Source organism: Cavia porcellus, unplaced genomic scaffold (genome assembly GCF_034190915.1).
Source record: "Cavia porcellus strain 051 isolate PalLab524CR breed Dunkin Hartley unplaced genomic scaffold, mCavPor4.1 scaffold_33, whole genome shotgun sequence".
Lineage (NCBI taxonomy): Eukaryota > Metazoa > Chordata > Mammalia > Rodentia > Caviidae > Cavia > Cavia porcellus.
In genome coordinates this window covers 32,938,330-32,951,860 of record NW_026947516.1, presented here as the reverse complement: position 1 = coordinate 32,951,860, position 13,531 = coordinate 32,938,330, and the positions used below count along the sequence as shown (strand labels likewise).

The 13,531-nt window shown below is 34.4% G+C and overlaps 1 protein-coding gene across 3 annotated transcripts in view; it reads right to left on the bottom strand.

Annotated features, from left to right (window-relative positions):
* Il1rapl1 (interleukin 1 receptor accessory protein like 1) overlaps positions 1-13,531 on the bottom strand; it is a 1,239,862-nt gene that overhangs the window by 39,045 nt on the left and 1,187,286 nt on the right. For all 3 annotated transcript variants that reach the window (XM_063243102.1, XM_013146969.3, XM_063243101.1), the window contains 2 exons: positions 11,916-12,048; positions 9,651-9,796 (listed from right to left, as the gene is read on the bottom strand). In XM_063243102.1, the coding sequence (XP_063099172.1) occupies positions 9,651-9,796; positions 11,916-12,048 (279 nt within the window). The remainder of the gene's footprint in view (positions 1-9,650; positions 9,797-11,915; positions 12,049-13,531) is intronic.

The window sequence follows — 13,531 nt, the reverse complement described above, 5'->3', positions numbered from 1 at the left end:
CACTGTTATGGTTTAGATATAGAATTTCCCTCAAATGACTCATACGTTATAGACGCGACATTTGGAAGATTACTCATGCGCAGAGGCACAGTACTATCAGCTGATTAATCCATGAATAAGTTCTGGGCTAGATGTGCTGTTAGCATGTGGGACATGGTTGGAGGCAGGTCACTGGGGACATAACTTGGAAGAGTATTTCTCTCTCCCTGGTTCTTTCCTTCTCTCTCTGGTTCCTAGCCACCATGACGCGAGCAGGTTCCTTCTGTCCAGACCCTTCTACTATGTCATTTCTGCCTTGGAGACAGCCAACCTTCAAAAACTGTAAGAAAACTCTGGGGCAATGCAGCTGCTACAATTTTCTTTCAGGACTGGCAAAACGAGGCACAATGAGTCAAATCTCTGAAAATGTGTAAGACACGATGAGTGCTCTAATATTTATTAGTCAGTCAGTGTTTAATATGTCCTTTCAAGATTCCTACACTGAGTGTTAGGGGCAATTGGTTCACAAATAACAAAATGGGAGAATAATGAAACAAAGACTTGGTCAAGGCCACATACATCTTTATTTGAAAGATCAAATAAAGCACTGTGAAAAACTGCATTTTTCTACCATAGTTCATAATCTCTCATCCTTTTAGTCAATCCTCATTTATTTCAAAGCTCATTAACGATTCTTTGGTGGCTTTAAAAATTACCTTTCTGTGCTTTCCTAAATATAGCACTGAATTTTCTTTTCGATTTAAAAACAAAAGCCTTTTAAACAGTGTTTGAATGTCCAATTTTAATTTAGAGAATTCAACCTTCAGATACACTACTCTTCATAGAGTAAATGCTAAAAATAGCATGTGCCCTAAATGTAGAGACAAATAGCTAACATATTTCTTACACATGGCAAATGTAATTCTCAACACTAAAATCTAATACAAGTTACCATGGCAATTTATTGGAAATCAACACATTTTTTTCCTGCCATATGACCTGAGAGAGTACTTAGCATTTTTTATGTGTCATGTCTAATTTCTCACTTTACTGACCTGGTTGTCAAAGTTCGACACACAGGAATTGCTTATTAAAAGTTATGTCTTGCATTTTATGACCCAGTTGTGCCATTTCTGAACCAAATGCAGAAATTCACAGCCATACAAATGCAGTCACCTTCTTCTCCCCAACAACATTACTTTAATGTCCCAGAAAGGTGGCAGACATCCCTCTGCAAATACCGATTTAGCCACTAAGTATACAATGATTAACCTTAGCCATGCTGGCACTTGGTACATATTTGTCGAAGAAGAATAGGATGCTACTTTTCACACAACAGCATTATATGAACCACTTTTTCTAAGCAGCCTGTAGAGAAGTGCAATTTCAAGTGGAATATGAAAAATCATCAATAAGCAGGTGGAGTTGGCCTAGAAAAAATGAGAATGCAAAGGTTTATCTGAGAAAAAAAAAGAGTAAATGTTTGGTGGTGTTTAGCAGCCATAAATATGCTATTCTGCTTTGATATCTAATCATACATGCTGAATTTGGCTAAGGATGCAGCAGATGATTTTCTGAAAATGTTTCAACATAATTTTTTTCTTAAAAAGTCTGATTCTGTTTGTAATTTTCAAATACAATGTTCTGAGTTTCAGTGATTCCTTTCAACTCTCACTTTATGTATTCTTATGTTTACACCTTTTGTTAGATTCTAGACAGATACCTGCTAATATGAACTAAAATTTTCAACATGTAGAAAGCGTTCATCTCTCTGTTACTGCCTTGTCTTCTTTTTCTTTTCCTTTCTTTCCTGACTTATTTTTCAGGCTTATTTTTGGCCAGTAATATATGAAATTTTAGTTCACTTAATATGTTCATTCTTCCTTATTATATGTAATTGCGATTTGGCTGAATGCAATCATTTGAAACAGGAAATTAGCAGTATTATTGCTTAACATACACCTCACTGCTCTTTGATAATTGCTATTTGCATGTGCTAATATATTATATATCATCATACATATGTTGTTGTCAGATCCTAAGTGTATTTTCTTTTTGAAAAATAGAATGTGTATGTAGAAATTGTGTCCAACAGTCAAGGCACTCTTCATTTAAGAGGTTAATTATTTTAACACTCAAAGAGAGTGCCCTCTTAGACATCTTTCTGAGTAGCAAATGTGTTCTATAAGGCACAATCATATTGAATGTGTGAGGCAACTAACCTCATTAAGAGTAGAGTATGAAGGCACTATACCATATTCAAATAGGTTCAAAGGTGTTGACCATGTAAAAAGATGAGACAATTAGTTGGAAATAGTCCCACTGACTGAGTTTCACTTTCTTTCACTTCTCATGGAAACAATGAACTTAAGAGAGCTAGTTGGTCTTTACTTATTATGTCTTATCAAGTTTATTAGAAAATCCATTGCCAAGGAAGGGACCTTGGTAATCCAATTGTTATTTAAGACCAAAAATGGTAACAGTAAAATGGAACTTGACATTCAGACCTTGAGTCCCATCCCAGGAGAATGAATCCTGAATACTTATTAACAAGCTCATTGGGTAAATGGTATGTACTATAACATTTGCAAAGCGTGTGTATGGAGGCTTCTCATTGACTTGCCATGAGTGGAAATACCAAGAAAAAAAAAAAAAAAAAAAAAAAAAAAAAAAAAAAAAAACAAGCTTGTCAATTCTTATGGTATTGATATAAATTCTTTTCTGCTGACCTTCTGATCAGAGTTTGTCTAATTCTGGAGAATTTGCAAAGTGAAAATAAGTGTGTTTCTATTTTTAATTTCTCCTCTTTGAGTAGCTAAAATTAAAAAAAAATCATTTCTAGGAAAGAATAGAGTTTCTGATATCTATACTGTAAAGGAGTGAGTGATTTTCAACTAAGAGCTTCCCATCCAAGGGCCCTCTATATACACAGGATAGCCCCATCACAACAAAGAATTATCCAGTCCAAAATGTCAATGGTGACAACAATAAAAAACTTTGCTATAAACAAAGTCTAGGTTATTCAAAATAATGGTCATTTAATTAACTCTTTTACCATATTAGGAGACTAACAGCAGAAAAGAGAAAGTAAACTAAGAAAATAGCTCTTTCATGGATGTCAATTCAATTTATCATGGGTCATTGTCTTTTTAGGGAGATTCTGCCATACGTGCAGGTAGTATGTTTTGATACATGAACAAAGTTTGGCATCTACATATTCTGAAGTCATTGGTCATATTCAATGACCAGGATCAAAGAAAGGTTTATAGAGTGTTAAGATCTTACTGAATTTCTCATTAATGAATCATCTCTGCAATATGTGCCCTATTCTTGTTATATGTTTAATACGTTTACCTACTGAATTTCTCATTAAATAAATGTACTAAACAAATAAAACAATGATAGGGAACATATTGCAGAGATGATTCATTGTAAGAAGGGATAAGGAGTCCACAGGGTCTAAATTCATCCAGTTTTATAGCAATTCATCTTAAATGATGTGCATTTATGACATTACTAAAGATATTTGGAGAGCTAGGGATTTTATTGAGCAAGGCTAATTCCTATGGATTACATTATTCTGTGGAAAAGACTGCTACAAGAAGCAAAATGGGTTTAAGGGGAATACAGACAGTCTAGATATTCATAACCATTAACTAGTGCTATGTCTCTTAGATACTTTGCCAGTTCCAAACTACATTATGATGAATGAATTTTCATATTATTGTAATCAATATAAGTAAACATAACAATATTCTGTATTCTTAATGAACATCCTTAATGTAAATTTTAAAATCAAGCAATCACTAAGCCTAATTCTATAAGAATATCTTATAACAATGCAGTTTGAAATGTAGATGATAACACTCCAAATTATATTGGTTCTAACTTCTTGTTTATTTAATTTTTGCAAAAGTCTAGCACAATGCCTGACACATAGTAGGTTCTTTATAAACATCATAAGGTGCATGAATAAATGAATGAAGCACTCCTTTGGGACAGCACAGTTATATCAAAGTAAATCTATCAAAAGATAAAATTCAGCATTTTTGGGATAGAATTGCTGACTCTCCTAATGAATGATAAATTAAAATTCCTAGAATTTTTAATGAAACATCCAAATGCTACGCATTACCCTGAATATCACAGAATTAGAGCGCAGAAATTTCATAATAATGTATGAAAATTTCTTTGGTGCTTAGTGTATGTAAGGTGCCGTGATAAGTACTGACATATAAAAGTTCATTTAATCCTGACAGCTTCTCTATGAGATAAGACTTCTTATTATTCCAATTTTATAGAAGAAAACTTTGAAGCTCTCATAAAGGAAGTGATTTGCCCAAGAATTAGTAAGAAGAGTTGTTAAACACAGCCAGTCTTACTGTCCTTGGGTTAGTGTCTGGTCCTCTGTGAGTTGTCTTTTCCAAAGGAAACAACTCTTTTCTCTTTTTCCATTGCAAGGATATTTTCCCAGCATTTTAAAATTTAAAGAGAAGCCTCACCTAAAAGAATTAAGATGTTAACTGCTAAATAATCTTTCTTTAGATTCAACAGAATCCAGAACATCTGGTGACCTTTAGAAATCCATCAGGATGTATATTGCTCCAACTTCTTCTCTAATTCTGTGTATCACCTAACACATGTAAATTGCCCAAAAGTTTAATTTACAAAGAAGTTGTCATACAGATTTTCTATCCGTTGCCCTCCTCTTTCTCCTCTCTCTCCCTATAAAAACCCTTTGTACCCTGGAACTCCCTAAAACGGAACTTTGAAGTCAAAATTCTCTTTCATCTTTGAGGATACTAATCTTGGAATAACACTGTTTTCCTTCACATCAACTATCATCTCCAGAGAACTGGCTTTCAAGTGGCCAGCAACTGAACCTATGTCCAGTAATACCAAGCCTATGCCTTTAATCACAGAGATATTGTGCTGCAGATAGTAAGCATTTCTGAGCTGTGAGGTCATGCTGAACGAGAATACTGACGAAAGATCCCTCAAATGAAGAAAGAATCCATTATTGCTTGATGAAGGCAGCAGTGAGTAGGCCTGAGTACAGATCACACTGCTGCTGTTTGTATTTCTGGTGTATTGCTTATATAAAAGAAACTGAAACATAAAATGGATGCATCAGGAAAGGTTAGAATTTGGGTGAAAATTAAAGTCAGCATTTCACGCATGTCAACAGAGGCAATAGTAATTAAGAACTCAAGCAAGGCATCTGGGTAAAAGATTCAGAGACTCGGACACAAAATATAACCAAGTATTAACAATGACAAGAACAATAGGTAAGGCAATAACTAATGTTTCAGATCTTCAGTTTGGTTCTTTTTCAGTGAGTTGTAACTCTCAAGCTTGTCAGATCAGAAACTGGCAAAGAGAATTGAAGAGAATCTGCTGACTGCAGTGAGAAGAAAGGGAGAAGACAATCATAGACTAATAGAACTGAGACAGAAAGGTAGGCCATGGCTAAAGCTCACGGGAAAGGATGCATGGTGAGATCCCGGAACATATACACAGAACAGTTCTCAGAACCCTGCTTGTGGACTTCATGCAGAAACTTGATCAGGTTTTCCATAGGATGGTCTAGACCTCATTTCAGTATGAGGAGTGGATGATACATAAAGGACAGTCACACTGAGTTTTGGCCACTGTATTCTCTCTTCTGTGAATGACCTGCCCTCATGCTTGTAGGGTGTACTTCTTCCTTTGTTTTGCTTAGTCCAAACTCACGCAACAGAGCCTGATTCATTTCTTACCCTTAATAAAACTTTTTTATTGTCTGGACTTGTCTTGACTATTTCTTTGTTCAAGATACAAAGAACTTAGAAACCGCTTTCAGAACTAGACTCTGGCACCCCAAAATTCAGTAACAGACCCCCATGTGCTTTGTACCATCATTCTTCATGTCTCTCTCACTGTATATTATAGTACTACGTATAACTAACTATAACTATATATGTAGATATGTAGACATATAGTTTCAGCTGCCCAAAGTTCCTCTGGTTGTAAACTTTTGGATATACTCAAGAAATGTATTCCTCTGGTCAAATTTCCTGGTATAACTTGAGCCTGCTTTTATAATATTAAGATTGTTTTATGAAGCTGAAAGTCTAACACAGGATCTAGCTTAGCATAAAGGTAGACTTATTTGATAGATGGGAGTTGATATTTCAAAGAATCCATACAATACATTAGAGCATTCCGAAATCATGTTATTATGTCAACCATAATTATACAAAACATAAAAGTGGAAGGAAAGATGTTCTGATAACTTTAACAAAGTTGTTGAAAAGTCTATGTGGCAGAAGAAATAAAAGTTGTTGCTACATAAACTCTGTGTCAAACAATGTATATCTCCAAAATGTTTCCAAAAATGAAGACTTTGAAGGCCTATAAGGTAAGGAACACATGTGTCAATGGCAAAAACATAGAATTAATTGCAGCAGCTCTCATTTGTTTCCATGAGCATTAGCTTTCTAATTAATATAGCAACTCATCTGGTAATAACAGAACTCCTAATATTATAGGCAGCAAAATTAGGTAGAACTCCATAGGCAGTAAGAGAGTGACAATGCAGAAGATGAGAACTATCAAATCTGTGCTTGGAGACAGATCTCAAGAAGGCAAGGCCTCAAGATAAAGTTATAATGGCCAGATTTGCATAATTCTTCAAAGGATGAGTAGAAACTGGAGATTATACTTTAATCAGTACCATCTAGTCCATTAAATCCAAATATGCACCAGACGCCTGGGTGGGTGACCAGAACACCTGAGCCCATCTCTTCCCCAGAATGTTCCTGTTTTAGGAGTCATAGATAAGCTGAGTTTGATGGTACTAGCCATAAGACATGCCCCACTTCCCTGTTGGATCAATATTAGCTAAGTGGTTATACTTATAATCTTGCAGGTTGGCTGTAGTTTGTCCCATCTTGTACCCACAGAGTAATTTTGCTGTATAAATTACCCATGACAAAGGGCCTCAGTGGCAACCCACTGGGGACCTCTTCTGTCTCTCCTATTCCCCAATGAACTTTTCCTACTGTTAAACTTTGTCCTTTGAATTCATTCTTTAATTTCAGAAGACACAGTCTTGGCATGTCTGACATCTAGCAGGATGGAAGTTATATTTCTCCTGTATCACTAAAATGACAGAAATTTGACTTTCTCAGGGACCCTAATGATCAAAGTCAAACCTATGGGCTCATATATCCTGTGTCTTGCTTTTCTGAACCTTACAGGAATAGTAAAGTTACAATTATGTCATAGGAAGACCTTTTCTTTTTCAGTAAGATGGGTGGGATCATTTCACATAATAATGACCCCTTCTGGAGCCAAATATCACATCAATCACTGCCTTTGAAAATTGATGATTCTTGTTACAGGTCTCCTAAATGGAAGGCACATAATTGCTTCAAAGGTTTTTTTTCACAGTATATAACCTTCAATTTTGGTTCCTTAATGCTTTTATCTTAATAAGGATAAAACATTGTTGATATCCATGGACATTTGAAAAAATAGTGGAAGAGTTAAGTATTAAAGATCACTGTAAAATTAGAGACTTAAACATTAATGGAACTTCAAACAACTTCCCTGATTCCTCAATCATTTATTTTTCTAGAACTAGAAGTTCATTTAATTTTGAGCAACTTAACCTTAAACTAAACATGCTAAAAATAGCCTAGGGGTATCTGACCATCTTGGCTATATGCCTCTCTGCAGAACCAGTGCTCTAATAACTTTTCTCTTAGATACAATTAATTTTCCTTTTATCCTCCTTATGAGTGCTACTTAACTATCGTCCATAGTCTGCCTGAACAGGGAAATACATATCATCCAAATCAATACTTTTATGTGCCCTATAACTTCTCTCAATTATTTTTAACCTTAAGGAACAATTCAAACTCTTTACTAAGAGTATATTCAAAAAAGCGACAAGAATAAAGAAAAGATTTCACAAATGAAAAATGAATAAAAGAGATTGAATCTGGTGAAATAGTACTCTAGCAGGGTCATGGTGACCATCAGCAATTTGAAAGGCTGACTTGAGAAAGAGCGATTATGAGTGTAGAACTAGAGTCTACAAGTAGACAAAGAATGAAAAAGGGGTGCTTTCTAACAAATTTTTAAAATTTAAAGTGGGCTTCTTGAAAAGAAATGTTACAGAGAATAAACTGATAGACTCCTTGGGAAGAAATTATGGACGGATGAGCAGTTAAATTCCATGGCACTGAAGTAGTTTTTCAGCCCTGAAAATCTATTCTTATATATATTTCACTCAAATTCTTTTATTGATTAACTACATATAAATATCCAGAAAGAAACAATCACATTTCTTTGTGCTGTTTACTTTCCTCCTTGACTTACATCTCCAAAGAATAGAATATTAATATTGTAGTCACCTTGACAACAGAGGCATCTGTTTTAATACTTCTCCATAACATTATTCAAAGGCAGTCTATAGTTTAGAAAGTAGGGGAAACAATCTCCATCATTCTCTTTCTTTGCAAACCTCAAAGAGCCTAGGATTAAACACGTACTTCGAAATTAAAATCATTTTTAATTTGCTGAGTAGGAGAACATCAAGTGTATTTATTTCAAAGACTGGTAAGTTTTAACTTCGCATAATATAGAGTAAATGTATTTTTCTTTTCTAATATGCATGAAAGTTTTCAGTAACTTAAAAGACACATTTTACAATTGTCTCTGATTTCAAGCATTCAATGTACATTTATATATAATAAATCATTATGAATCATGGGAAACATATGTATGAAAGTTATTTAATATGGGCAAAATATCAAGAACTATTACATTGGGGAATTAATCAGGCACTAAAGGAACAATTTCCAATAATGCACATAACCTTGATTTAATGACATTTAGGTTATTTCCAGGAACATAATTTCTAAGTGCAATAAATAACTTGGATGTTCTATGTACAGATGCTACATCAAGCCCTTCACTTCAAGGCAGGAGAACCGGGTGTGGCAGATTGGCCGGGGAAGTTGGCATGACCCGTTAATTACAAAATCTGAGGACGCATGCACAGAACAGTTCCAAAATCCCTGCATTTGAACTTCTCAGGAGAAATGAAGCAGGTTTTGGATAAGACAGCGACCAAAGGACAGTCCCCATTGAGCTCTCTACTATTGTATTCCCTCGGAGTAACCCATCTTGCCCTGTAAAGTATATTTACTTTCCTACTTTTACTCAGCCTAAAAACACTCTGCAGACCTTCTTTCGCTACATTTAATAAATGTAAAACCTCGCTATCTTTTGTACTTGGCTTGACCAGTTCTTTGCTCAGGACAGACCTCGAAGAGACTCCAGAACCACCAACCCTGTGACAACACTGATTGCTATGTTTTAATTTTTTGAACACTAAATAGTTGATATGATTCCAATTCTATGAATTAAGAAACTGACACATCAGAAATTTAAGTATCTCATCTAAGGTTATGCAGTTTACAGAGCAAGAAATTCAAATTTGACTGTAGAGCATGAACTCCATTGTTAATGCTGTCTGCCTCCATGATCCTAACATATATTGTTATATCATTTGGGATTAATTTGTGTAGAAAAAGAAAATTTTATTTGTTTTTAGTTCCCAACAATTTCCCTACTATTGAACATTCAGTTTATCATTCAAACGTGGAAATTACACTCACCCCGTTTATGAAGGAGAACACTGGCATGTCGACGTCCATTTCCATTTTCAACATAACAGGAATAATTTCCCAAGTCACCTTCTTCCACAGAGTTCACAATTAATGAGATAGAAACTTCCTTTTCCCCAAGATGTTCCTTAAGAATTCTAAAACATAAAGCAAAACGAAACAAAAACCCCACACAAACATACACATACACACAAAAAAAGAAATGTAGATGAATCTGAATTTGGTGTGGAAATACCTAGGCAATCTACTTTAGATTTGGCCAAGGATTGATGTTATGTTAATTAAATTATATCGTGCCCTTTCCTTCACTTCTAATGAGGAAGCTTATCTTTGTAGATGCTAATGAAGCTGCAGTTAATTATCTCTCATAGCAGGACAATCATACTATCATAACAGAGGTGAGAGAGACCTTGAAGAAAAGTTTACACATTGCTTTTCTTTTAAGAAGAAATATGATGTAAAGTTAGATAACTTCTGAAGTCTTAGGCTGGAGACTTAATTATATATCAGGTTAATTTTTGAAAAAGAAAGGAAGAAGAGAAAATGTCTAAGCTATTTTGACATTTCAGTTGAAACCTCCAGCCTGACTTTTGTTAATGATGCATACCAGTTGTTCATTTTTAAAGAAATATGAAATTATACACCTGCAGACTAAAAGTTATCATAAGTATTTAATTCTGACATTTAAAATTAATGGTAAATGCTTATTAACCTTACTGTCAAGGATTTAGCAATGTCTCAGAGCAATTGGAAAACTTCTCTAAACTAGGACTCACTTTCCCCACTCTGAATGTTCCTACTTCTATCTTCCTATCTGTTTGATAACTCTGCAGAACACTTCTCAATGTAGAATTAAAGAAAAATACTTTTCTAGAACTTTCCTTGAGCTCACATGATACCATATAAGGCAAAAAATTTCAGAGATTTGTGGTCCTTCTTTAATTCTACCAGCTCAAAGAATATGGGTAAAATTTAATAGTAAAATTTAAATATTGAAAAAATAGCAGAAGAATATTTTTACTGTACACTGGGAAACTGTTCATCTGGCCCATTCAGAATTCAACTGGAACACTCTAGAGTGAAATATTCTTGTATATTGCTTGCTACAGAGAAGATTCCAGGAGAAATAATACTATGTCATAGTTTGTATATTTTTGTTGTGTATTAAAAATATTTTACCTTATATCTTTGGTATATTTAAGAGTCTTGACATTTAAAAGGAGAGGTTATGCTTCGTGTGTGTGTGTGTGTGTGTGTGTGTGTGTGTGCGCGCGCGCGCGTGTGTGTGTGTGTGTGTGTGTGTGTGTGTGTGTGTAGTGAAATTTTTAGGCCAGGCATGGTGGTATACACTTGTAATCCCAGCACTTGGGAGGCTGAGGTAGGAGTATCTCTATAAATTCCAGATCAGCCTGGTGAGGTCAAGGCTAGTTTAGACTACATAGCAAAACCATGTCTCAAAATAACCAAAGGAAAAGTAAAAAGGATTTCTGTAAGATGTACTTTAGATAAGAAAATGTTCAAAAATGATCACTGCCCTGATTTGATCATAATTTAGTTATTATGAATATCTTTTCTTATTTACAAATGAGTAAGAATACATATTTATGTTGCAACATAAGTTTATTCATCATTGAATAACCTGATACTTAAAAGTAAGTGAATGAATATGTATGCACACTGGGAGAAAAGTGAGGCTAAATTATTATGCTTTCAATAGTATTTTATATGTTTATTCTCTTGGTATCATTTCAACTATACAAATAGTTGGACAGTGAAAACCATATTTAGAAAGACGGGGAAATGTTTTGTATATACTTTATCAAGTGTTTTACATTCTACTTGGTAGCTTAAATATGCAAAAATATAAAAGGAAATGATAGCAGCTGTATCTGGTTGCATATTCATAGTAACATGTTAATGTTCATCTCAACATTGAAAGAAAAACTTCTACAAATGAAAGTCACTTATTTTTCAAAATTAGAATGGGTTGCCATATTTTATAATATTTTGTTCTCACACTCAATATATTTATCAGGGAAGCACTTCTTTCTACATTTTACTTGAATTCATTGTAAATGACATTCATATTTTGCAGTTCCCCAGTTAGTGTCTCAATGGTTTCTTTGACATTAAAAAGTACATTACTTTTATTATGATAATAGAAAAACCAAAAAGGATCTTTTTTATTTCAACTTTTATTTACTCAAAGAACAATTGTTAACTTGACCATATAAGTTAGAAGAAAAAATATTTTACCTAATATCACTTTCCCAAACTCGATTTTCATCCAGATCTTCAATAAATTTCTCTCCCTTCATCCAGTAAATTAAGGGACTAACATCTCCACTGTACCCAAAGAAAGCTCTGCAGGTTAGATTAGCTGAGTCACCTGTGGAGAGAAATGATTGAGACGTGCTATAACACTGTTTCTACACTCTGACTTTATACAAAAAGGCAACATTCGGGTCATTTTCTTGATGTACTGATAACTCTTTCTAAAAGAATAGTTTTTCAACCTTTGTCACATTTATAGAATGTGTCTTTTTTACAGTATGGCTTATTTAATGGAATGAGAGTTATTTATTTATAAGTTTTGAAAAAAGATCAGTCATTTGTTTTTAGAGAATGTTTTTTCCACAAGGGTTGCCTGATGTTTTGGCGTGGTTAAATTGAAGTTATAAATTACTAGGAAGAATATGATAGAGAGGATATGTCTTTTTCAAGATATGGTATATATATATATATATTGGTACTGGAGATCAGATGCATGACCTTGCCCTTGCCAGGCAGGCACTTATGCCACTTGGCTGAATCCCCAGCTAGGTTATGCAACACTGATAATGATAAGATTTTCATAAGCCAGGTAGAAAATGTTTCACTTTGGGGTGCAGAAAGAAAAAACAATTATTGCCTTGTAAAAAACAGAAACCATAAATTCAATAGACTAAGAAAGTTTTATTAAGGAGTTTTTGCCTTAAGAATAACATTTTAAGAAAATTAACACATACAAATACAAAAAGTGCATTAATAATGAATGAACTATAGATGATAATAAACAGTACTTCCGTCAGAGGTAAAATCAATGACACTACTGTACAGATGAGTTTCTTTCACTATGTGGCTCAGGAGAGATCATAATGGTGAATACTGGTTGGTTGATTACATAATGGAAAGTAGAAGTCCCTCACTAAAAGATGGAAATAATTTAGTGCCTCTAGAAGGTAAAGTTGATTTTAGAACATCTAGTGCCATTTCAAATACAAACATTTGATTTATCCAAACCTTATCCAGTATCACAGAACAGCAACATATCATTATTCACAAGTTTTGTGATCTTTCTGGCTTCAAGTGGAGGCAGAAGTTGGGGAAAGAGACGGGCTCAGGAAAGGCCTACTTTAGTTGAATTGAGGTAAGAGCATGGTCAGGACTGGACACCATATGAGACTAAAAACTAAATTCCAGTCTCTGTCTCTGTCTCTTTGTCTCTCTCTTTCTCTCTCCCTCTCTCTGTCTGTCTCTCTTGTTTCCTTCTTGATCCTAGGGCTTTTTGGCATACAAGACAAATACTCTGAAGCTGAACTACATCCCTAACCTGCAACCTTTCTCAATTACATGTAATAATTACAAGACTATTACTAGGCAGTCCTGACAACTCTATGAGCTTACTGAGCCAGAAGAAATTCCTAAGGTTTGGCAGCTTTAGAGCTGAACTATGGATTGCTAGCAAACATCTCTTGAAACTGTATGCAAGTCATACTACATAAGCATGGAGAGAAGCAAAATACACTTACACGCACTCTTTTAAAGAGCAGGTATGTGTATTTTTAAACTATTTTTACAAGTTCCATAACAAAAACTTTTTTATTGGACAA